Source organism: Eleginops maclovinus, chromosome 12 (genome assembly GCF_036324505.1).
Source record: "Eleginops maclovinus isolate JMC-PN-2008 ecotype Puerto Natales chromosome 12, JC_Emac_rtc_rv5, whole genome shotgun sequence".
In the NCBI taxonomy this organism is placed as follows: Eukaryota; Metazoa; Chordata; class Actinopteri; order Perciformes; family Eleginopidae; genus Eleginops; species Eleginops maclovinus.
In genome coordinates, this window is record NC_086360.1 from 28,793,677 (window position 1) to 28,818,638 (window position 24,962).

Here is a 24,962-nt window from a genome sequence, read left to right on the forward strand (position 1 = left end):
TACAAATAAATAAATAAATACTTCAATTATAAATAATAAAATAATAATAAAAAAGATAACAATAACTTAAAAGAAAATAAAGATATCTATAAAATAATAATAATAAATATATATTTTAAACTATAATAATAATAATATGAATACAAATAACACAAAAGATATCAACAATAATAACATCTTAATAATAATACAAATACAACAACAATAAAAGAATACCGTTTTTTTAATAAAATGTAATAATTTCATAAAAAAATACATTATTTTAAATCATTAAACGACCAGGGTTCTGTCCCTCAAGGGTGGGGCTGCAGCGCTAATCAGCTATTCAGGGACTCCCCACCTCCAAGACATCAAATGACCCCAAATACTGGATTGCTCAATGGTTAGAGTAGGAATGTGTTTTCGAATCCCGAGCATGGCAGTACATTTCAGACCCCACTACATCCCCCTTTCATCATTACATCTGCAAACATATCCCGTGTCAAAATCATATCTTTAAAAAAAAGACAAACTAACATTAAGCAAATGCATTTACTTCATAAACCAAACGCATTCATACCTTCAAAAACAATGTATTAATGAGGTATAATAATTACCACCGGAACCTTAGTTGTCAAACAACGGTTCCCCTCCGGAGGTTATTTCGTTGCACATGCTAAAAGAGGCTAGCGGAAAACAAACACAACAGAAATCTTGTTCATCATGGCAGAGGTGAGAAAGCGATCATTAGCATGACATATTCTAGGTACAGCAGTTGGGTGGGAACTGTTTATTCCTAACGTGATATCTCATGTGTGTTTCTGAGAGGTGTTTCGGGTTGAAAACAGAAGGAAAGTGGACTAGTTTTATCAAGCTAACAGGCTAAAGAAGGCCTGTTTATAAAAATATGCTGGAAACTAGTTTTTATTTTGTATTTAAAAGCGACATTGTGTTGTGTCAGAACCCAGTGGTGTAAAGTAAGTACATTTACTCAAGTACTGTAACATTTTCACATACTTGTACTTCTACTCCAGTACATGTATTTAATCCCTTTAGTTGCTAGGCAGATTTAGATGAATGAAGGTAAATATAATCAGCCCTTAAATCAGACTGTAGTTCACCTGCAGTAAATCCAGCAGCTACCCTGCAGTATACAAAGCCATTCAAACTAGCTGCACCTTTACCAGCTCTGAGAACACTTTAATGATCAATCATTATAAAACACACAAGAGATATTATTCTGAAATGGTCTGATCAAGTCTGAAATTGTACTTGCATCACAGCAGCTCCTTTTGCAACATCAACAACGACAAATGCTAAGTCTCAACACAAGAAAAACAAACAGTTAAAATCACTGAGAGAAACCTGCTCAAAGATCTGGGATTTAGCTCTGTTACTGTTTGGGTGACTGGTGCACAAAGGAGAGCTTCAGTCTGACTGTATTACATCGAGGGACCCTGTGTCTCAGATTAGATGGCATCAAATCATATTCGCTGTTCAGGACATGGTTTGGGTCAGAGCTGATTGATGATGATCACAGGGTCGACCAAATACTTTTGCTTGAAAAGGCGTATGACGCTCCCTGCTCGTTTGAGTGAGTCTAGAGTGTATTAGGTGTGTTTTATCAGCATGTGATTTATTAATACCTGATGAATCCTCGTGCTTCCACAGACACACAGCCTGCAGGACATGAGGCAGCAGGCGGCCGTCGCTGCCAAAGTCTTCCTCCAGAGAGATTACACCAACGGCACCGTGTGCCAGTTCCAGACCAAGTTCCCCTCTGAGCTGGAGACCCGGGTAGGAACACTGTTACTTCACTGCATTGCATTTACTGGTATGCTGGTATTCAATACTGGGATCCCCCCATGTATAAGGCAAAGTCAACTTTACTGTCGATCTTTCCATTAGTGTACGGACAGAAAGTTCAAAATAGTGTTTCCCACAGTCCCGAGGTGTGTCCCCTCCTATACACCCAACTTATATATACATACTATATATATACACACAGGAAAGGGCATAAATAAAAGAACAGTCAATATATAGAGAACCACAAAAAGCAGTTCCTTCAGAAGTGCAAGGTCTGATATATTCAGAATCAGAATCCCTTTGATCGTCCCACAGAGGGGACATTTTCAGAAAGAGAGAAAAGAGCCGAAGACAGCCTAATGTTCCACCAAGAAACTAAACAATATAAACACAAGAATCACAGAATTTACTAAATACACACAAATGAAAGTGTAGCAGCCAGCTGTATATTGCGCAGCTGTTAACATTGACACTGTACATAGTGCGCTACACAGGTTATATTACCGCTGCTGCTATCACACCGCTCTATCTGTCCCTGCAGAGGGGACTCTGAACTACAAGACAGTGGAGCATGGTTCAGCAAGATCCCTTTCCTCTTTTCTCAGACCACCTGAAGAACGAGAGCAGAACGTTAGACCTGGATCAGGTGTGCCGTTACAGCGAGGTACTGATGGTTCTTGCTGGTGTCCACTGGTCTCCAGGCAGTGAATACATGCAGCTGATTCCTCTGAACGCCTTTTCACAGCCATGCACTTCATGCTTAACATTCGCGATTGAGTTACAGGAGGAAGTTGGGGTCTTACTTGGTGATGGGATTCATTTGCGTGATTTTCTTTACATGCTTTTATCCAAAGCGACCCGCTTATGTTCTGCACAGGAGCAGTTTGGGGTGAAAGGTCGCGCCCAGGGACACAGCAACATGCTGACTGCAATGGGCATTGAACCAGTGCTCCCCTGATCCGAAGATCAACGCTCCCACTGCGCCACAGCCTCCCCTTACTAGGGAAACACGTTTATGGTGCCAGATTAATCGCGTGCGAGTTCACAAGACTATACTTTAATAGACCAACGTTTACTTTAAATAAAATGAACAAGTATTCACTTTACAAGCATGAAAAGATGTTCCGTTCTTATATTAAAAGTAGAGTGTGAGTTCAGTTCAGACAACTGAATCAGTGTTATTTCAACTGAAAAAGTCAGGGTGAGGTCCAGAAGGGAAATGAAGCTCTTAGCAAAGCTTCAGTCCACTCCCAACCTTCCTTTCATTTATCTCACTTTGAGAGAATGTAACCTAAAGTTAAAACAGCCTCCTGTGTCTTTTGATTGCAGAGCTCTGTCACTTCACATTCCTGCAGATAATTATCTTAGGCTGTGCACCTTATTATCTTTGGTAGCTTCTTGCTTTTGGAGAACCTCACCAAGGAACTGGGAAAGCACTCTGTGTTTTAAATGTATTTGCCAAACCATGTAAGAGTTACAGGGTTTTCTAGAAAGCTACAGTGTGTGGCTCTGATCTGGTTCATAAGAGAATTAAATGCATTTCAGAGCGTAACTTGTTTAGAAGTCCCAAGACATTAAGTCTTTTAAGCTTTGATATATTTGGTTAATATTATGTTATTATTAAAGACAGACGCATCGTATTGAATGATTGGAGCGCACTACCTTTTCCTCAGTCTTTTAAACTAATCTGTAATTCATATTGTGAATAAATCTGCGTCAGTGGCTCAGAAGGAGAGATGTGGTTTGAATCCCAGACCTCTGAATGGGGAACTTTAGACGGAGAACAAAGGCTCTCGATGACGGTAATCAAACACGCCTAAAAACCACTGATGTGTTGGAGCTCGCTGGTGCATTCCTCGGGCACAAGGGAGCAGAACGTTGGAGGGTTTACCGAGGCTCACGAGGCCCCTGGTTGGCTCCCAGTATGGGCTGGAGGCTCCTTTTATTTCCCCCTCAGTGTCTCAGAGAAATCACAGGTGCTGGTGTCCAGGCTGGATTTAAAGATGTAGATGTGGTATTGTCCTCTCACCGGTCATCTTGTTCAGTGGTTCTCAAACTTTCAATAATGTACCCCCTTTGAAAAGAAAATGTCAGCCAAGTCCCCCCTGAAGGGAAACCCTCTATGAAGAGGTCCAGCTGCTCCTTCAGAGTCTGATTTATTAAAACCTTTAACTGAGAAACTCTTAAAGCTACATTTCAAATGTTTACATCATCACTAAAGTCCTGGAAAACCAGTGTGGACATCATGCAGTAATCCTTGAATGAGCTGCACAGTTTAGTGAGGAGCACGGGCTGGAGCTTCACGGAGGGTCTTTGTCATTGTCGGAGACATCGAGGAGACTGCAGCTTTTACACTTTTCCTTTTGGTTTTCTTTTCCAAATGTTGACTTTCTGAATTGTATTATTTATTTCTTCAAAATTATCACTTTTTTCCTGAAGGATCCGACTCTTCTTCCAATTTCAGGCATTTGTTTTAAATGTCGACATAAAAAAACATCTCAGGCACCCCCTGATCTCAAACTATGTAATTGTGTCTGTTTCTATCAGATTACTGTCGACCCCCCCCAGTCAAAACGGATGGGAATGTGCCATGTCTACCAGCTGCTGCTTTACCGATACGCTCAGGAGAAAAAGGAATCCCTGGTTGGAGTTCTAGTCCGACTGAAGAATCGTGAAAAACGTCCTCCTTTGTTCCGAGTGTTCCTCTGGAGGATGCTGAGATGATAGACCGGATGAACTCAGAAGCAGGATCAGGAAGAACTGTATGGCCTTCAAGGACCTCGCCATAACCTCCCAAGGATTCTACATTTTTTGCCAATACCGGACTTTAAACTTGCGTCTGTTTCTATGAGACTACTGTCGACACCCTCGGTCAAAGCAGCCCCAGAGTCCAGCAGCCCCCCGCCCCCCATCGTTCTTCAAACCCCTTCATTTGAGGAAATTCTTGAGAAACACGGGTTTGATTCCCAGCCAGTCCTGGTTACAGACTGTGTCCCAGAAGCTGTCTTCAGGTCAGAGATTCGTCTTATTTTAGTCAAGGTGCGCCATTGAGAGAAGGAGAATCCATCAAGATTCCTTTACTGGATTGTCACCGTACGTCAGTTATTAAGTGAAAACATTTATTTGGCCAAGGCATCCTAATAATTTGCAGTGTGGGAAGGTGGCCCAGAAATCCCTTGATGTGTGTAGACTCCAAGAAAATAGAGCCGCTCATTTATCTGCAGATGGAAAGAGAAAACTATCTGGTGCTAGCAAGATGAATTTCCAGTCGAATATCCCAACAAAGCTCTCACACTTATGGCCAAATATGCACTTGGCAATGAGTCTGGTTTTTATAATTTTAACCCTCTTGATGTTTCTTGATGTATTTCAGATTGAGAAACAGCAGTTTGAGGAGACGCTGCGGATGCTGAATAACCTGTACGCTGAAGCGGAGAAGTTGGGAAGCCAGTCATATATCGAAGGCTGTCTGGCCTGCCTCACTGCGTACACCGTCTTCCTGTGTATGGAGACTCACTACGAGAAGGTGAGAGACATTTCACCTGCAAAGAAGCATGCAGTGAGGAAGACGAGATAAAATGTTTGTTATCCAACCCTGAAGGTTTAGTTCAGCAGGGTAATCTCCACCTGACTTCACCTCACCACCGCTAAGCTAAAGGAAGCTAAGGTTGGGCTATAAAGGAACTACAGCATGGTCACATGACTTCACCTCACCACCGCTAAGCTAAAGGAGGCTAATGTTGGGCTATAAAGGAACTACAGCACGGTCACATGACTTCACCTCACCACCGCTAAGCTAAAGGAGGCTAATGTTGGGCTATAAAGGAACTACAGCACGGTCACATGACTTCACGTCACCACCGCTAAGCTAAAGGTGGCTAATGTTGGGCTATAAAGGAACTACAGCACGGTCACATGACTTCACCTCACCACCGCTAAGCTAAAGGAGGCTAATGTTGGGCTATAGAGGAACTACAGCACGGTCACAAGACTTCACCTCACCACCGCTAAGCTAAAGGCGGCTAATGTTGGGCTATAAAGGAACTACAGCACGGTCACATGACTTCACCTCACCACCGCTAAGCTAAAGGAGGCTAATGTTGGGCTATAAAGGAACTACAGCACGGTCACATGACTTCACCTCACCACCGCTAAGCTAAAGGCGGCTAATGTTGGGCTATAAAGGAACTACAGCACGGTCACAAGACTTCAGGTCACCACCGCTAAGCTAAAGGAGGCTAATGTTGGGCTATAAAGGAACTACAGCACGGTCACATGACTTCACCTCACCACCGCTAAGCTAAAGGAGGCTAATGTTGGGCTATAGAGGAACTACAGCACGGTCACATGACTTCACCTCACCACCGCTAAGCTAAAGGCGGCTAATGTTGGGCTATAAAGGAACTACAGCACGGTCACATGACTTCACGTCACCACCGCTAAGCTAAAGGAGGCTAATGTTGGGCTATAAAGGAACTACAGCACGGTCACATGACTTCACGTCACCACTGCTAAGCTAAAGGCGGCTAATGTTGGACTATAAAGGAACTACAGCACGGTCACATGACTTCACGTCACCACTGCTAAGCTAAAGGCGGCTAACGTTGGGGGTGATGACGTTTAGTCGTCTCATTCAGACACTTGTTAGCATCACTCATACCTTTGTTGGGATTGTAGATTTTGGCCGTATGCTCAACAAAACCTTTAACAAGTCTTCAGTTATTGCCAATATTCATGTTGATTTTATTGGGCAAGCCTCAGCTCCCAACCAAAAGCAAAACAATACATACATTCACAAAACTAAGCACAGATTACAGAAGCAAACAGATTTCAACACCAATTGAAGGGAGCCATATTTCTAGAACAGTTACAGGGATATCTGTGATGCACTACGATCAAAGTATTGGTCATGAATCACTGTTGAATGTGAAAGGTGTAAATGTTCTACAAGCTGGTACAGAAAAGGAGGCGATCCTCTTTCAAACTAACTGAAAATCCACTAAGCGTCACAGGGAAGCTTTGGTCTTTTCAGATTACCCTGTGTTAGTGGTTTGATCATTTTTGCGTTGGGTAATACCAACAATCCTCTACTTGAAGGTTCTTCATCTTCATTGGTGGTGTATTGAGATTGTTGTGTGATGGTTTTTTCTCTGCTTGTACGGTCAGTTTAAGTCAACCAAAGTCAAATTTAAGGAAAAGGCCATAAAATGAGTAAAGCATACGAACCACATCCAAATCAAACATCAAACATAGTGTTTATTTTCATGCAAAAGTGCACATTTTTGCAAAACTCTACAAGCATTACTGAATAAAACAAAGCATGTTTGGTGTTCCTTTCCTATCCAGTTCAACCCATTAAAACCGGGGGCGCTGTTGCGTCATTCTACCATTGAAAGCGGATACGTCATTTTCTGGTACAAGAGCTCTGTGGTCTTTTTTTGCATTAATTATCGGCCTCTTAGCCGATGAAGCGCATCAGAACATACACGTGGCATTGTTTGGATTTCATTCGAGCAATCACGGCAGACTTAGTCTACCGCGGAGGGAATTCTGGAACTAGTGAAGGTAGTGATGTTGACGATCTGCACAGCGCTGATGACATTACTGATGAACACTTTGAACCAATCGACCGGGATATAGGGTTAAGACATCTGTTTGAAGACGATGATGACCATGAGTGCGAAGGTTTTGTAACCGAGTGGAGGACGGAGAATTACCACCACTCTAATCCACAAAGTTTTTTCAACCGCACCCCAGGAGTGAAAGTCGATTTACCTGCAGAGGCCACTCATGAAAGCCACAGCTGTAAGCTCTCAAATACCTTTTGACTTTTGTTTCTGTCTGCTACAGACGCTGAGAAATCCATTATTTAGTAGGCGTTGACACAATTGCTGAATTTCCAGAAACACTTCAGGCTTTGGGGGTTCTTCTAAAGGTTTTCCAGGCATTTTTTCCAGGAGTTTTAGGCCTCAGTGGGTTAACAGTGAAAGGCAAAAATAGTGTGTAGGATTTTAGCCTTTGCAGACCATTTACATGCACTAAAACAGGAGATGGAAAACCCCAAAAAGCAGAATAGGGACTCGAACATAGACGGTAAATAAAGTAAGAATGTGCAATAAAACAAATAACAAAGGTCAAAATCCTTTCGTTTATGTTTTGGTAACTGCTTTGTTTTTCCTCCGTAAATATTCTTTATATTGCATTCACAATATTTATCGAGTCACAGTTTTTGTTCCATAATTCAGTTTCCTGATTCCATGGACACTGTGGATGTTTAAAGTGGGTTAACACTTTGAGGAGTCGTGCCCCTGCTGTGAAATGCTTTAGCCTGGCTGTAAATCAATATTTATCACCCCTGAAAAGCCAGAAAATAAATCTGATTTGTGTACATCTCAAATATCTTCTGGCCCGGTTTACGAACAGTGTTGGATTTAGTTTGCCAGCGGTCTTCTCCTCTTGATATTTTAACATTTCATTCTGTTACTCAACTGGGATAAAAACCATTTGGCTTGCTTTGGGTTTTTATGAGCACTCATAAAGTCATGCAATTTAAATTGACTGGTCGTTACCAAAGAGAAAAGTCTGTTCCTCAGCTCAAGAATGTGGTGGGTTGGATCGTCTGGCTGCTTATTGAGCCAGACGCAGATTTGCTGGTTGGATTCTAGGTCTCAGCGTAACCTTCGACAGAATAAAAAGGTCATTACTAAATCCTGTAAGTGGTCGTTGTGGAGTTGAAATGATCTGTTTATTACTTAACTGCGGCTGATGGGAATGTCCTCAGTATTTGGTCTTAAAATCCAGACACACTGATGCTAGATGAAATGTTAAGGCATCCCCAAAGATAATTTAATAAATCCAGAAGGGAAAATGTGTTTGTGTGGCGCAATTTATGGGAATCCATCAAACGGAGTAGGCCTATGTACTGTAAGTTATCAATGTAGTCCCTGTGATGGCACAACTGGGTTGTAAAACATCGATTTTGGCATTTTAGTCACCATTTTATCTCTGTGAAAGCCAAAGTGACACGAGAGGGTGTAGCTAAGTACAAACAAACATGGAGAAATACATTTTTGAGCAACCAAAATGTTACAAAGACTTAAACGCTAACTCTGAAACGGTTAAAGTCGTCAAACAGCGTGGTGACCTGTCAATCACTGGTAGCCCCGCCCTGAATCATGAGACCATCATTTACTACATTAAATGTAGGAAAGAGTACATCAAAGTAAAGATGGAGACCATGAACTCTGAAGGACAATGTTTATAAATCAAAGAGAGAAGTAGGACCATTTTTTCATAGACTTCTATACAACCAGTGGAGTCGCCCCCTGCTGGCCGTCGTGAGAATGCAGGTGTTGATGCTTACCTTTTGGGGATGGTAATTGATTTAATAGTTTGATATTTCAGCGCGGAGCTAAAGTGAAGAAAATAAATGGCTTCTAGACGGTATAAATCCACCTAGGATTTTGTAGCTTTGGCCGTTCAGTGTGTTTTTGGTGTATCCTGCAGCTTTATAAAAGCCTAAGACTTAAATTAGAGTCACTTTATTATGCATCGCATTCATAAAAATCCCTGGGACAGACGGGGGGGATAATTCGGCCTGAACTTTCCGTGTAATAATGTAGAGTGAAAAACAGTTAGTAAAGGTAATAGAAAAGCTTCAGTTGTGTCTTCCTAATGAACAGCTGTGTTCATGTTCTTTTCTAACATGATATACATCATATGTTTCTCATCAACAAAATGTATCTGTGACTCTTTCAGGTTTTGAAGAAGGTTGCAAAGTACATTCAGGAGCAGAACGACAAGATCTACGCACCGCGAGGCCTCCTGCTCACCGACCCCATCGAGAGAGGCCTGCGAGTCGTATCCTTGACACTAACCAGGACACACTGGTGGTTTGAAGCCTTTACTTGATATTGTTGAAGTAGGAGCTCTTTCTTTGATAGGGATATTTGGAGTTCTTGGTTAATTAGTCCTTTGTCTAAAAAAAACCTTCAGAAACAAAGCACTGATGAATGACTTCCAGCCATCTATCTGACTCTCACCCAGATCGCCATCCTTCAAAGGCTGCATTCAAACAGCCGTAACAATAAAAACCTTCTCATTATGCAAGAATGAGCGTGTGCGGGAAAGAGGGATGATGCAGTGAACATTTAGGGTGACTTTAACTTGTTAAACACAGTCTTTAAGTAGAACAAGCAGCTCTCACAATGACCTAATACATGTAGTGATTTATAACCTCCCCCGGTTTACAGGAAACCCAACGCTATGTAGGCATACCCTGTATAAACAGCGGATCAAAGTATGTAATCCATAGTGTGTGTGTGTGTGTGTGTGTGTGTGTGTGTGTGTGTGTGTGTGTGTGTGTGTGTGTGTGGGGGTGTGGGGGTGAGTCAACATCCCAATTAAATGTGACTGTGCTCCATTTGGAGATCAGGGATAAGAAAGTGAAATTGTTCACAGCTGAGATTTGCTCCTCTGTGCATTACTACCCTCTAAGTTTTCATTACCTACCTTTATTTATATATCCGATAGGGACAGTTCAACTTAATCAGTAAAAACAAATAGGTGTTGTGACGTTGGGGTGACCTGTCAATCACCCGTAGCTCCGCCCTAAGGCCTACGTTGCTTTATCGTCTATTTTCTCTAAACGGGACCATCATTTCCAAAATGAACGTCATGTTGTGTTTAAGAAGACTTAAAACCAGAGACTGAGACCATGAACTCATCAGGAGAATGTTTACTGAGGTAACAAATCAACAGAGAAACAGCGTAATCTTCTCATAGACTTCTATACAATACTTATTCGTTTGTTTGGAATAGTGCAACTTCAGAAATACATCCTTAGACCGGAGCAGGTAACCATATTATTACAAGTCGTAATATAGAAATATACAAGTAGTAGAATAGCCGTGGTAGATACCTGTCAATCACCCTTAGCCCCGCCCTTAAACGTAAGCTGCTTTATGGTCGTTTTTGCTCTAAACAGGACCGTCATTTACTAAATGAACATCAAGTTGTGTTTAACAAGACTTAAAACTAGAGATTAAGACCAGAAACTCATCAGGAAAATAATCAAGAGAGAATTAGCGTAATCTTCTCATAGGAAGCAGGTAACATAAACCGTGCGGTTAGAAGTCGTAATATACAAGCCTTTGTAGACACCTGTCAATCACAGGTAGCCCCGCCCTCAAACATAAGCTGCTTTATTGTCTATTTTACTGTAAATGGGACCATAATGTACTAAATGAACGTCATGGGGTCTTGAAGAAGACTAAAACTACAGATTAAGACCTTAAACTCATCAGGAGAATGTTTACTGAGGTAGTAAATTAAAGAGAAGTAGGGACATTTTCTCATAGACTTCTATACAATATACAGTACAACATACATCCTGTTAAAACAGCTGTAGTTAGACAGAATCATACCAAGTCAGGATCCTCATGATGGCGAGTCTAGATTTAGATTTGATCTTAAATGTCTGTCACGCAGTTATATCAAGTTTGTTTCATCTTCTGCTAAACAAACCTCCTCCTGAAGGGTTTCTTTGACTGAGTCCTGTAAAGATTGAGGTGACCATCTTTGAAGACAGAAGCCTGACCAGATAGAAGCTGCCTTGGTGAGTCTGACAGCTCATAGTTCTGTATATATACCAGGACTTTCTTCTGTCTTAATACAATACATATTTGATGCAAGGCCATAAAGTGTGTACGGACAAGCAGTGGGTTTTAAAGTACATTTTTCCAATTATGAAACATGCATATTACCCTTGAGTTTGGGAGGTATTGCAGAGAAAAGGGGCTTTAGAAAGAGCATTAATGAGAGGGCTCACTGCATACTTTGTGTGTACAGAAGATTTAACGCCTCCTCTGCATTCAAAGCAAACCCCACATCAAGGTTTTAATCCTCCTCATCTGTGAGTCATGTTAGAGAGTGTTTCATGAAGCATTTAAAGGATTACTCTGTTTGCTTCGTGACGTTGCACAGCGCTCGGTGTTTAGTCCCACAGTCTGCACATGAAGACCTCATGAGTGTTGAAGACTCCTGTCATCAAACAATTATCACGTTTTGCTTTAAAATGGCCCGTTTCTGCCAAGCTTCACCACAGTTACTTCATATTGCTCGTCCTACAGCGAGATACTTGTAGTTTGTCCATTAGGAATCACAAAGTGCGGCAGGTTTTCCTCTGTGAGGTTTTATATAATGCTACTGCGAGGATATTAGATGTGAGAGCAGCAGATCATTGCTATTTAAAAGGCCTGCTTCCACCATCTTCAGGCCATAGATGATTGAGAGCTGACGATGACATTAGTTTGGCTAGGACGAAGATTTTAACAAACCATGTGTTGAGTGGCTTCAATGGCTTTCGAACAGAAACATGTTCTCGTCCTCGTTCCAGTTCACCTAGCGTTAGCACAGCCAGCTCTTCCTCTGCACTGCAGAGCGTTGTGTTGAATCAGAGGGTAATTCGCTCGCTTGTTCGCCAAGATATCTCTCTGGGTTCAGTTTGAGAGGAGAATCTGAAACGCTGATGGTCAACATTAGCAGCAGGAAAGATAGACTCAGAGTTACCTAGCTTTCATACATCCTGAGCTGCCTGCATGTTCTCCCACTTCTGCCTCTTGTCTGTCTCTCGGTGGATTATGCAAGAATTCAGCCCATAAATCTGTTCCTTCCAAGAATGTTAGATAACACCCCCGACATGTAAGGAGCTCCTCGTTTACGTCAAAGGAGTGCAGGAGGTCAAATCGCTCGATCAACGTCTGAAAAGGAAATATGTCGGGCGATAGAGGAAACAGTTTTACTAGCCAGGAGCTAAACTACACAAGAGTTCAATTCAAACAGGATAAGAAGTCCAAGGATAGTAATCACAGGGAGCTGTGTTGAGTTCAAGTCTTGTTTTATGGCGAAGAAACGGCTGCCAGATAAGTACTTTGTGTCCTTTATTTCTGTATAATGAGAGAAAGTATTTTACTACACTGGAAATAAAGTTTTTAGGACTTAGTCAAAGAGAAAACCTCCAAAAGTGTTGATCTGCAGGGCGATGTTTCCCGGGAAAAGGCTTTCCAGCTATGAAAACACTCCTGATTCAGCCTGTTGTACATTTAGTTTCTTCATCAACAGTCGTCATTCCTCAGCAGTAATGGACCGTCCCACAGAGACAGTATGACCACAGATGGCTTTTATATCCCTCAGGTTATTGCCTCGAGATCTCATCCCATAAATTATATCAAGCTCTGTCACAGTAAATCCCTTCCCTTTCCGCGTTTGAACTGAGAAATGCATTTTCTCGGTGTCAGTCTGGAAACTACTCTGTATGGACTCTGCAGACGGCTCTGCAGCGTAGAAGATACAGTAAATATTTGACCTATGGGGACTGTTGTGTTTGGCAGCTTTCAGGATGGATAAACCATCGCCCCATTATCGCACAGAAGCAGACAGGGATTAATCTTCCCTTTTGAGAGGCCTGCAGAGCGCCTCCATACATAAACATGTCCCGTCCAGGAATGTAAACCCAAGACGTTTATAAGGAGCTGTTGAGGAAAGAGTGCGTTGGAGCGCTGCCACGGTGGAAGACGGGATGAACCGCAGAAAGCAGACGCTGAACATCCAAGCCTCCAGAGTCAGAGGCTCTTTACCCTCCACGGTCTCTTCTTCTCTGTCTCCCGCAGACAGAGGAGGCTAAAGTACACACACCCTTTATTCAAGTAGGGTGAACTAACCACCGTCTGAACGCAGAGGCAAACAAACAGGGCTCGCTGCTACCAGGAAGAAGCTCCAGTACCTCCCTTGAATCCTTACACCGGTGCTGTGGTTTTATTTGAACATAGAAGCTTTAACTTTGCTGATATGGATGCTGGTCTTGACGGACGTCTGCGAATGTCCTTCTGGTTTATGGTTTTAATTGACCGAGCAATTCTTCTTGAAATCACCACGAATCCTTCCTCCTCCCATCCTGGCAGAAGGCCTCGCTGGCTGGAAGCCCCAGGTGAGGATCTAATGTATCAGCCGCTGGTGGGACGACTGCAGGAAACCGGACTTGGCCTCCAGACTGCTGACTGAGTCATTCAGATTCAGACGGAGCCAGGTCCTGGCATCTGGTCCCGTAGTCTCTGTGCTGCTGATAAGGTGTCCTGTGGCTCTGCCTGGCCGTAACGTGCCAACAGAAATCTGTAAATTAGGAAACACACATGAGAGCGTTTAGAGGCAGTGGGGAATATTGGAGAAGCCAAAAGCATAAATGGTGTTCATCATTAGTTTGTGCATATTTTGGTTCTGCTGCCAGGAATATTTTTACGAGCCCAGCTAACCCCTTTGGATGTCCCTCAGAACCCCTGTATTTGTCTCACAGAGGGGAAATGTTCATTTGTTACAGCAAAAAAAGAGCCACAGACAGCTTAATGTTGCCTGACCTTAACCTGACCTTAACCTGACCTTAACCTGACCTGAAGGCTGAAGAATTAATGGAAAGGTAATCAACATTTCAATATGGACGAATGCAATATTCAAATTTGGGCTTTTCTAGAAAATACAGCATGAGGCGCAAACGTCACTTCCTGTCTAAATTAAGCCCCGCCCACTTCAGGTGTAAATCCTGCATCAGAGAGAAGCTGAAAATAATAGTGTCTTCATGTCCTAAAGCTGCTGAGTCATATATCGCACCTCCAACAACAAATAGATCCAGAGCTCCGGTTCCTTTACTTCCTCTCCAGAAAAAAGGAGAGTAAAGAAAGGATCAGAAATCTCAGTCTCAGTGTCAGCCTGCTGCCTGCCACTCGTCCCCCGCAGACCCACCGGACATCCATCCCCTATTTGTTCTCCGTAAGCTGTCTCTGCCGTCTGACCAGACACCTGACCCCATCTCCATATCTCTGGACTCAGTAAACCCTTTCTGACCCACAGAGAGATTGTTTCCTGGCATCACTTTAACATGTTACGGGGAGAATCTGCGTTTTGTTTTGAGGGCGCTAAAGTCATCCTAATTGTTGTAGATTACACTTTTTCTGTCTGAAGTTTTTCTTAAAGCTCACTCGGTGTTCCTCTTTGTGTTTCTGTAGCTGATTGGCCGAACAGTTCTTCAAGATCCACATCAGGGCCCCCCCAATGAGGAGACCTGCACCCTAAAAACTGCGTCCCTACAATCTACCCCTCCCCATTTAACGTGCATGACCCATCAGAGAATCCTGTATGACCAAGATCTGTTCATTTGATCCTTCAAGGCTTAAAGTCTGTTTGTAATTGAATGAGAAAACTAGCACAATTTATCGATTAACAATCCTTTATTTTGGATTTGTATATTTATTTTAGGGACTCTCCTATTTGAATAATGAAGCCAAGACACAGGGTAATTTATTTGTAATGAAGGAACTCATCCAAACCAGTGCAGCAGTTTATTATCCTGTGAAAGCGTTTAATCAGGAAGACGCAGAAGAGCTTTGTTTGCTTTGTTCTGATTCCCTGAAAAGGTGCCTGGTTCTTCATCTTCCTGCATGTTTACTTTATAACGTTTGACCTTACACTTAAAGCTGACAACCCTTAAGTTCGTCAGCATCAACACATTCCAGTCAGACGTCCAAATAATGTTCCGCTTTTAAATTCAAGAAAAGAAAAGCCAAAACCTGCTCTGTGTTCACTGTGCTTCATTCTTAAAGCTTCTTTGTTGCTTTTGTAAACTGTGCTATGCATAGTGTCTGGTGACTACTGTCTATTGTGTTCTTTATCGTTGTGAGACTGCCTTTGACCGAAGTATTAAAAGTGCTCTTGTTAGTTGACCGTGCCTGTAGTGCTGTTGAAGTGTGCGGGGCTGGTCACACCGGGGGTCAAAGTGTTGGGTTTATTTTGAATCATTCCAATAAAATAGCTGCTGATAGGGTATTTGCTCAAGGGGGGAGAGATGAATCAACTCAGATGTTGCACATTAAGTTCAACTTTGGTGAATTTGACTTTGAAATTAGTTCTTTTAACCAAAGGTAGCCCATCTTTACAACGCTTTGAAGAGATCAGGAGTTGGAGAGTAGCTGTCGTAGCTTCCAGAGCTAATTATCCGTGTTGTATCTCAAGCGTTCCTCTAAACTGCTGTGACAGATTATAAACTGTTTAAGGAAAGGAGAATGGTTAGTGAGGATGCAGGAGCATGGATAAAAACTAGAGAAGGTGCTGCCGCCAAGCCTTGCCTCCAATGCTACCAAGTGGCCACTAGCGGTACTGCAGCTACAACCCACTAAAGATCATTTCCCCAGTTTTCTGTTTCCCACATTTTAAACCAGGCGTCTTTAAAACTGTTGACCAACCTTGAACAACAAACAAGTCTTGAGTTTTGACTTTCATATGATTTGTTCATGGATGAAGTTTTAAAATTCTTTGAACTTTAAAAGATCGTTTATGTAATAACAGTCACAGCTCTTTGTCGATCAGGTTTATTCAGTCATGTTTAATGAGCATGAAACGTTCATGATGTGCGGAAAGCGATTAAAAGAAGTCTAAGCACGTATGCACTAGGCGAGCATTCCCATTGGACTAGGCCAGTCTTTTCCTCTGGTATCCAGCTCCAATAGTTTGTTTTAATGGACAGCAGTCAATCCTACAAGTATGTCCTTTGACAAGTTAGCTACTAAGCTACACCAACAACTGAGCGTTAGCAAGCGTGCTATTCCCGGGAGCTTTATCTCCCCTCTTTAATAACTCTGTTGGTCTACACGGAAGATTTAAAACACAAGTGGCAGTAAACAGAACTTTAGAGGTCAAATCTGGGAGAGCACTAGAGTTAGATTCTACAACTAATTATTTTTGCAGAAAAGCACAAATTAAATTCCCCGCACAACGTCCTGGTGTGACCAGTCCTTACCTGAGGAACAGGTGAGAGGGATGTCGGCGTCCAGGAGCTGGACTAATGATGTCCTGTTAATAACATGTTGGAGAAGCTGCTGTATGTAATGTCAGAGTATGAAATGCCACAGCACAACAGATCCACCTTTATCGTGGTTTCTAAAAATGTAAATAAAATCTCCTCTTTGATTGTTGGATTATTTATCTGGAGTTCTGTTCACTGAACTTTTCTACGTTTCTCTTTTCAGTTGGAATTCATTGTTTTGTTGATCTCAAACGTGTATGCTGACAAATAAAAAGTGTACAGATTTTAACACGGCACTGGCTTCTGGTTTTATGTGTGGCTTTATTCACATTTTAAGAATCAATCTTGCAAAAAGACTGGTGCCTTTTTTTTATGATTTACAGTCGAGAAGTTAAGATCCAAGAGCCGGAGGACTCCAGGGCTTCTTCTCAGCTTGGTCTGCTTTCAAGGGCGATATTTAATAGTCGTAGGGATTTTAAAATATAGGTTTTGTTCTCACAGGAGAGAGACGTTCTGTGCCTCCTCTGTATTTCCCTGACCTCTGACCTCTGTAGAAAGGAAACCAGGATCAGTAAATCATGCATTCTTCTGTGCGGTTTTCAAACGGAGATATGAAATGCATTTGAACTTCAACCCAGAGATCTTCTCTGCAGGAGATGGAAACCACATGCGTTTTTGGTAGAAGGAAAACTAAATCACTAAAAACTATTGCTCACTACAGGAGAGGGGACCACCCAAAAAGGACAATAGGACCCCTTTAATATTGTGACCTATGGTGACATTACCCAGAATGCAAAGCCACTGCTCACGATTTAAACTGCCTGATTTACAACATAAAGCCGCAGATATTCACTTTGAACAAAGAGCAATATTCCTATTTCTGTCACATGGATTAATTATTGAGTTCAAACAGTTTAATGTTGTGGCTGATTAGTATTTTTGTTACAACACTCATTACGGTTTTGATTAGTAGTTTATATATTTCCAACACTTTTATTCATTGATTAGTTTCATTTATTAGTTTTCATATATTTGTAATGTGTTAATGACACTGATTTCTCTTTGATGTTTTTCTGTTATTGGTTTCTCTTTCTGTGCTGTTCACAGCAATGCATGCTGGGATATCGGATGAGTGAAACCACTTCCTCCTTCTGCAGATAAAGGTGTAGTGTTTGTTTTGAGCCACAAGGGGGCGTGCTGCTGCTCAACTGATCCTGATCCACTGTGTGTATTGTATCTGCATGGTTTAACTTGTGGTGTAATGTTCCCGTTTTTATTTGATTATATTTATTATATTATTATATTTATTATATTTATTACATTTATTATATTTATTATATTTTATTATATTTATTATATTTATTATATTATTATATTTATTATATTTATTACATTTATTATATTTATTACATTTATTATATTTATTACATTTATTATATTTATTATATTTATTATTTTTATTATATTTATTATATTTATTATATATTATTATATTTATTATATTTATTATTTTTATTATATTTATTATATTTATTATATTTATTATATTTATTATTGGACATTTATTCATTTTTTGTTCATTTTTTGTATTTAATATTTTTACTTATTAAAGTATTTTATTGTATTTTATATTTTGAAGGATTTTTTTCACCATTTAATTTTATGTTTTCTATTTTTTTATCTAATCTGATTCTAAAATTAAGAATCTGTACGTCTCAGTTAAATGTTTACCTTACTGAACGCTAACGTTCCTGCAGGACTCGCTGTTTTTATCTTCTTGGTTTTTGGAACTTATTGTCAGGTGATTTTTTTAAAGTTTCAGCAAAATGTGCTGTTATTTAATTCTGATGTTAATCATTTTTTTTAAGTCACGGAATGGTTTGTCGGAAAAAGTCATAGTAGGCCTATATGATGTCAAAATGTAACCAAAGTTAGTCATAATTTGTAGAAATGTATCCAAAACAACTCGTAGTTTGTAGACATGTATCCAAAACAACTCGTAGTTTGTAGACATGTATCCAAAACAACTCGTAGTTTGTAGACATGTATCCAAAACAACTCGTAGTTTGTGGAAATGTATCCAAAACAACTCGTAGTTTGTAGACATGTATCCAAAACAACTCGTAGTTTGTAGACATGTATCCAAAACAACTCGTAGTTTGTAGACATGTATCCAAAACAACTCGTAGTTTGTAGACATGTATCCAAAACAACTCGTAGTTTGTAGAAATGTATCCAAAATAACTCGTAGTTTGTAGACATGTATCCAAAACAACTCGTAGTTTGTAGAAATGTATCCAAAATAACTCGTAGTTTGTAGAAATGTATCCAAAACATCTCGTAGTTTGTGGAAATGTATCCAAAACATCTCGTAGTTTGTGGAATGATTGAACACTGAACATATGATATTTGGTTGCTCCATAACTCAGACCTTTATTACAGTTTTACACACAAAGCAAATGTTTGATACGGTCAGTTCAAGTATACTGTTAGTATACATAATGTAGCTGTTCAACGTGTACCGCACCCTCAGAAAACAGAGGAGCGGTTAGATAGCACCATTATAAAAAGGACAATAAAATAGCATTAACACACACAGTATTGAACGTAAGGAGTAAAACAGTCAAAAAACTTCAATACAGTAAGTAATATCTGCCACTCCCACTGAATACACAGGGAGGAGTTTTCCATCACTGTCAGAGAAGAGCGGCGCAGGAGTGTCCTTTTTCTGTGTTGGACCCTGAAGGCAGCATCTCCCTGGTCCAATGGGATTTCTTCATGTGATTTTGGATTATTGCAGAACATACTCTCTGTGTCGAACAAACGTTTAGTTCAGCAGGATGATCTACACATATGCTAAGCTAACGGTGGCTAATGTTGGGCGTTTAGTCGTCTCGTTAGCAACCTGTTTTTGTGGTAGAACCAAATGTGTAAATCTCTGCCTCTCTGTAAACCACAATCACATTCAGCAAACCATTGACCTCCAGACCAGGGGACAGGAAGTGCTGACTCATTCCTGCACTGCTCTATTCAGCCTTGAAGACTTAGAATGGGTGTTTACCATGGAACATAAAATATGGACAATCTTTCCCGTTACATGGCCTATGGGTTTCTGAGGAGCCGTGGAGAGGCTCCGACTCCGGGCTGATCCAGAGCAAGGAACACACACGGGTGATGCGTTGGTTAAAATGGAAGCTAGCAACTAGCGGCTAGCAACCTGTGGCAGTGCCCATCTTCCCATCAGGTAGCTTCATGGGGAGGAGGAATGGAAGATGCTGCCTCATGGATGGAGGAGAATATTTAAAGGGGGTCTGGCCAGAGTTTATAAGAGTCTTTGGATGTTGATCAGGGGTCTCCACTGCAGGGGGGGTGTGGGGGTCTGCAGCGTCTCTACCTGTGGGTCACCTGGTTGTTGAGGAGGCCGGGGAACGTCTGCTCCGTCTCAGTGCTTAAAGACCCGCCTGCAGACACACACAGATAGATATCACTACTCAAGTCACCTCCAATGAGAACTATAAGGGGGTGTCATACTTTATGCCAGGGGGGTCCAAACCATTTTTCACCGAGGGGAAGGGCTGGGCCCCCCACTAGAGCTGAGGTACATTTCATTTAATATTCCCCCTTACACACTTAAAGTGTATTTAACATCCCGCTTTATATTTTTGTACATTTTTATTCCAACATGTATATTTTCTCCTTTTTTGATGCTATTTTATTTCTCCTGAGATCTCGTGTTTCCTCATAAGTTCAAATTATACAAATCAATCACAAGCAGGTCAATTATCCTTGAAACTTGGATATGCTTTCAGACACATCTCATCCCTCCATAGGGTTTAAAACAGAGCCTGAGAGGATTAAAGAAGAGGACAGATGAAGAGCTACGAGTGATTGGGCGTCTTTTTACGTTTTCAACTTTTTGATTCATGAATTTATTTGACAGCTGGTCTCATTAACCCCTGAATGCTGCTGTGTGATATAACAACGTATCATTTGATGATGGAGGTACTCCTCTCAGTGACCGCTCTCTCACCGTTATGGCAGCTGTACATCCAGACCCGATGGCCGTCGTATCGACACCTGCACTTCATGATGTTGTTGCTGTAGTCCGACTCCGGCACCTCGTAGTTCGGGTTGATCACTATCTGTGAGGGGGGAGCATTAGGCGACGGGTCAGTGGGGCTCTTTATAAAGCGGCTCACTCTTTATGTGTACAAAATCAAATGTGGAACACCGAGTCATGGACATGTAAAATATAAAGAGTAATAAATGAAATAGTGAATTAAAAAAAGTGTAAATACTAATTTGTAAATATATACAGATATAATGAGGAAGGACATGAGGCGCTCTGCAGGAAGCCTCACCTGGAAGATATAGTCTCCAGGTTTGATGTCGGTGATGTCGATCCACTGGCAGTCGATGTCGTGTCGGTACGTGTCCCAGCAGCCCACAGTGATCCCCTGCTCTCCGAAGTTAGCGCACTCATATCTCTTCTCGATTCCTGCAGGGGAACGGGACGGAAATACAGGAAATATTATCCGAGGAGCTTCTCATAAAATCTGAAATATTCCACAAACACAAAGGTGTGTGTGGAATATTTCACCCCGTGTCGTTCCTCACCTTCGTCACACTCGGAGTCCTCCAGACAGAAACTGGCTTTGTGTCCCTCCGCCACTTTGGTCCCGTTGAGGGTGAACAGGTCATAGAGGGTGAACACCTCCATGCTGTGGTAATGCCTGCACACACACACACACACACACACACACACACACACACACACACACTTTTATTTCTCTGGGATTCTGCCTGCTACACTTCTCATACGGTACATGTAGTATAAATTAACGGGGGGGGGGGGGGGGGGGGGGGGGGGGGGGGGTTCTGACCTGTGACAGTCGTGCCACACCCAGGAGTGGCGCCCCGCTTTGGGCCTGAAGTCGGACTGGCCGTTGTTGTGGATCTGGGAGGAGAAGCGCAGCAGGCGGCGGTACGAGTTGGCCGGCGTGTCGCTGGACGTGGAGGACAGGCAGTTCTCCTCGTAGGCGCACTGCAGCATGAACATGGGCCGGTCCTCCATGTAGGTGGTCTGCTCCACCACCTGGGGGTTCAGAACCAGGTCCGGGGCCGCTGGGAGGGGGGGGGGGAGAAAATGTAGTTAGAAAGGGCGGGAAATGATTCTGGAATTTGACAAAAAAAACTACATTTTGTGGGATTAAAATTCAAAGCTCAACTTTATTGATCCCAATCCCCCCCCCTATGAATCAGAGGTCTTACTCTCGGAGCAGGAGACCCCGGCGGCATTGCGGCCCCCCCCCTTTGAGCAGCTTAGGTGGGGCCCGTGGTGCAGACAGTGGTTCAGAGACATCTCGGTGCCAGAGCAGCGGACCCCGCTCATCACCACCGAGTCAGCGCTCACCTCGCCCGGCCAGTACCACGTCTCCTGAGGGGGGGGCGACAGAACAGAGCCAGGTCAAACCAACAGATCTGATATCATGAACACTTGTGGGAGCATCGAGGAGTCACACAGCAACCGACAAGAAAAATATTCCTAACTTTGGGAAACAGAGAGATGCTGCATTCATGTGCTGAAGGAATAATCGGAAATACGAGTTTCTGAACTTTGATCGCCTTGTATTTCCAGTTAGAACAACTCTGAAATGTATATTTATGTTAAATGTTTAACAATAAACAGTACGGCTCTGAGCTTTCCAACACCTACTCTGGTTTATATTGTTATCAGATATATTTGATTTAATATTTTATTAACAAATTATAAATAAATCTAAAATTATTTCATCAAAAGAAAATGTCCTGCAAACTCCAGCAACATTATATCAGTATAGAAGGTTTAACTGCAACAAAAGAGGCTTTTTGTTATTCAAATAATTACATGTTTATGACTTTGGATTAAAGTAGGGCGATTCCCCACTTTGACCACTAGAGGGCGCACCTCACCTGTTTATATCAGGGTCACATTAGGTCTGGGCAACTTGTGTGCGACCAAATAATGTATATTAACTTCCTGAAGTAAAAGTAATTATTCAGAACCTGTGCATGGTCGAGAAGATGACCCCCCTCCCCCGGTTGCTTGTGGGGCTGCAGGTTCTCCTACCTGGAAGGCGTTGCTGGCGAATCCCAGTCCCAGCTGCCTGCAGACCACCATGGCCTCCATGGTCCCCCAGCCCTCGCTGCACACCGTGCCCCAGACCAGAGAGCCGTTCTTCTCCATCAGCACTTCCACCCGGCCCTCGAACGGGTTACGGCCCCCGCTGAGGCGCAGCTGGGGGAGAACAACACAAACAGAGTGGCTGATTTAAGATGGTTACTGAGGGGGGGTCTGCAGGGTGTCTGGAGCTGGAGTTGATGTTCGTGTTTTCTGTTTGTCTCGCCTGGGTTTGTTCTGTGTAGATGCTTTTCAAACATGAGCCCTGCGCCGCACAACCAAGTTTCATACATGTTTTTACTCGTGAGAAGCTCAGCTATCAGCTCATGTACCCTGCAGGGGGGCCACGTGGACGTACAGACCGTTATGAGACCACAAGTCCACTATAGTGTCCAACAGGCTGCGGTGTCTCTACTCACCGACTGCTGGAAGCCCATGGCGGGGACGTTGCAGCGGACGGCGGCGTCCTCCTCGTGGCTGCAGCCCGCCGACTCCTTGTTGAAGGAGCACTCGGTGATGGACTTCTCAAACCCAGAGCACTGCACCTCGTTCATGTGCACCGGACCCATCCCTGAGGAGCACACAGGGACAGGTTCTGAACAACGCTTCACAGTTATTAAGAAGTGTCCATGAAGGTCTTCCCTTTACTACATTTACTTTCCTTTTCAAAACTACAGCCTGTTTTTTATTAGCTTAGATTAGCATACATCCCTGGAGACAGAAGTCAGCAGCTGGCCTGGCTTTCCCGGAGTTCAAAGAGGTACCTCTACGGTCTGTGGTGCAAAGACTAGAATCCCTGTCCCCCCCCCCCCCTTGCTTCTGTGTTATCACTATTGACAACAGAGTTTTTTTACTTTTTCCATCTGAGTTTTGTTTTTCGGTTGCAGAGCCACTGATGAGAAATCCTGATGTTTCCACATTTTCCTCGTCTAGTGTTACAGGAACGTGCAGAACGTGCCTCCAGTTAAAACGGCTGGTTCCTTCTGCATGTTTTACCACATTTTTACATATTTAGTTTTTATTTCAAAAGAAAATCCATTTTTCTTTTGACCTTTTTATTTCACGTTTTTCTGTCTTATCTTAAGAATGTCACAAAAGGTGATTTCTGATTCTGACTTATTCTAACATAAAAAGTAAAATAAATGTATAAATCACATACGTACACAACAACAACAACAACAACAACAACAACAACAACAACGATAATAATATTATTGTTTTTGCATATATTGAATAGGTATAATCTTTATTTATTTAAAAATATATATCTTTGGTCTTTCTTTAAACAGTTTTGCTTTAAATTTATATAAATAAATAAATTTATATAAATAAATAAATTTATATAAATAAATAAATGTATTTATATAAATAAATTTATTTATATAAATAAATTTATTTATTTATATAAATTTATTTATATAAATAAATAAATTTATATAAATAAATTTATTTATATAAATTTATTTATATAAATAAATTTATATAAATACATTTATTTATTTATATAAATTTATTTATTTATATAAATTTATTTATATAAATAAATAAATTTATATAAATAAATTTATTTATATAAATTTATTTATATAAATAAATTTATATAAATACATTTATTTATTTATATACATTTATTTATTTATATAAATTTATTTATATAAATAAATAAATTTATATAAATAAATTTATTTATTTATATAAATAAATTATTATATAAATAAATACATTTTGAATTTAGTAACGTTACTAAATCCTAATTTCCACCCAAAAATAAACAAATGTTCAGATTTATTATTCTAAACAAAGTTAATATGATATACCTGTACTATAATATAAAATAACATAATATAATTTAGTGTCCCCCTCAGATCTGGATGAGCTGCTATAAAGTCTCCAGGTCCTGCACCTTGTCCCAGGCGTCCTCCAGACAGCGCCTCTTTGGCCGTCCCGAGGCCCAGCTCCCTGCAGACCACGGTGGCCGACAGCAGGCTCCAGTTATCGTCGCAGATGGTCCCCCACTCCCCGTTCTTCAGCACCTCCACCCGGCCCTCGCCCACGATGGCCCCCCCACGCAGACGCACCAACGGCTGCTGCAGAGCAAGAACACAAACCCCTAAAACACACATTTACTCTATCCTGAAGTTCTCCTGAGCAGAGGAGCTGAGAGAGGAC

General features: G+C 41.6%; 2 protein-coding genes across 2 annotated transcripts in view; one reads left to right on the top strand and one right to left on the bottom strand.

Moving 5' to 3' along the window:
• Positions 1–609: 609 nt before the first annotated feature.
• LOC134873060 (golgin subfamily A member 7-like) lies at positions 610–16,929 on the top strand. The gene is made up of 6 exons (XM_063896451.1): positions 610–711; positions 1,651–1,776; positions 5,159–5,311; positions 9,544–9,645; positions 11,349–11,401; positions 14,841–16,929. Exons 1-5 carry the CDS (start codon positions 703–705, stop codon positions 11,388–11,390), a joined length of 432 nt encoding a protein of 143 aa, XP_063752521.1. The 5' UTR covers positions 610–702; the 3' UTR covers positions 11,391–11,401; positions 14,841–16,929.
• A 2,112-nt stretch (positions 16,930–19,041) lies between these two features.
• Positions 19,042–24,962, bottom strand: part of loxl2b (lysyl oxidase-like 2b) — a 39,234-nt gene continuing 33,313 nt past the window's right edge. Inside the window, exons 6-14 of the mRNA XM_063896442.1 lie at positions 24,697–24,880; positions 23,213–23,364; positions 22,743–22,910; positions 21,905–22,070; positions 21,517–21,757; positions 21,251–21,366; positions 20,995–21,131; positions 20,664–20,775; positions 19,042–20,094 (exon numbers count right to left, since the gene is read on the bottom strand). Coding sequence (XP_063752512.1) covers positions 20,024–20,094; positions 20,664–20,775; positions 20,995–21,131; positions 21,251–21,366; positions 21,517–21,757; positions 21,905–22,070; positions 22,743–22,910; positions 23,213–23,364; positions 24,697–24,880 — 1,347 coding nt within the window. The 3' untranslated portion in view covers positions 19,042–20,023. The remainder of the gene's footprint in view (positions 20,095–20,663; positions 20,776–20,994; positions 21,132–21,250; positions 21,367–21,516; positions 21,758–21,904; positions 22,071–22,742; positions 22,911–23,212; positions 23,365–24,696; positions 24,881–24,962) is intronic.

Coding starts and splice junctions, on each gene's coding strand:
- LOC134873060 (XM_063896451.1), top strand. Junction 5,312..9,543: donor TGGAGACTCACTACGAGAAG/GTGAGAGACATT, acceptor TGACTCTTTCAG/GTTTTGAAGAAGGTTGCAAA. Junction 9,646..11,348: donor TCGAGAGAGGCCTGCGAGTC/GTATCCTTGACA, acceptor AGTCCTGTAAAG/ATTGAGGTGACCATCTTTGA.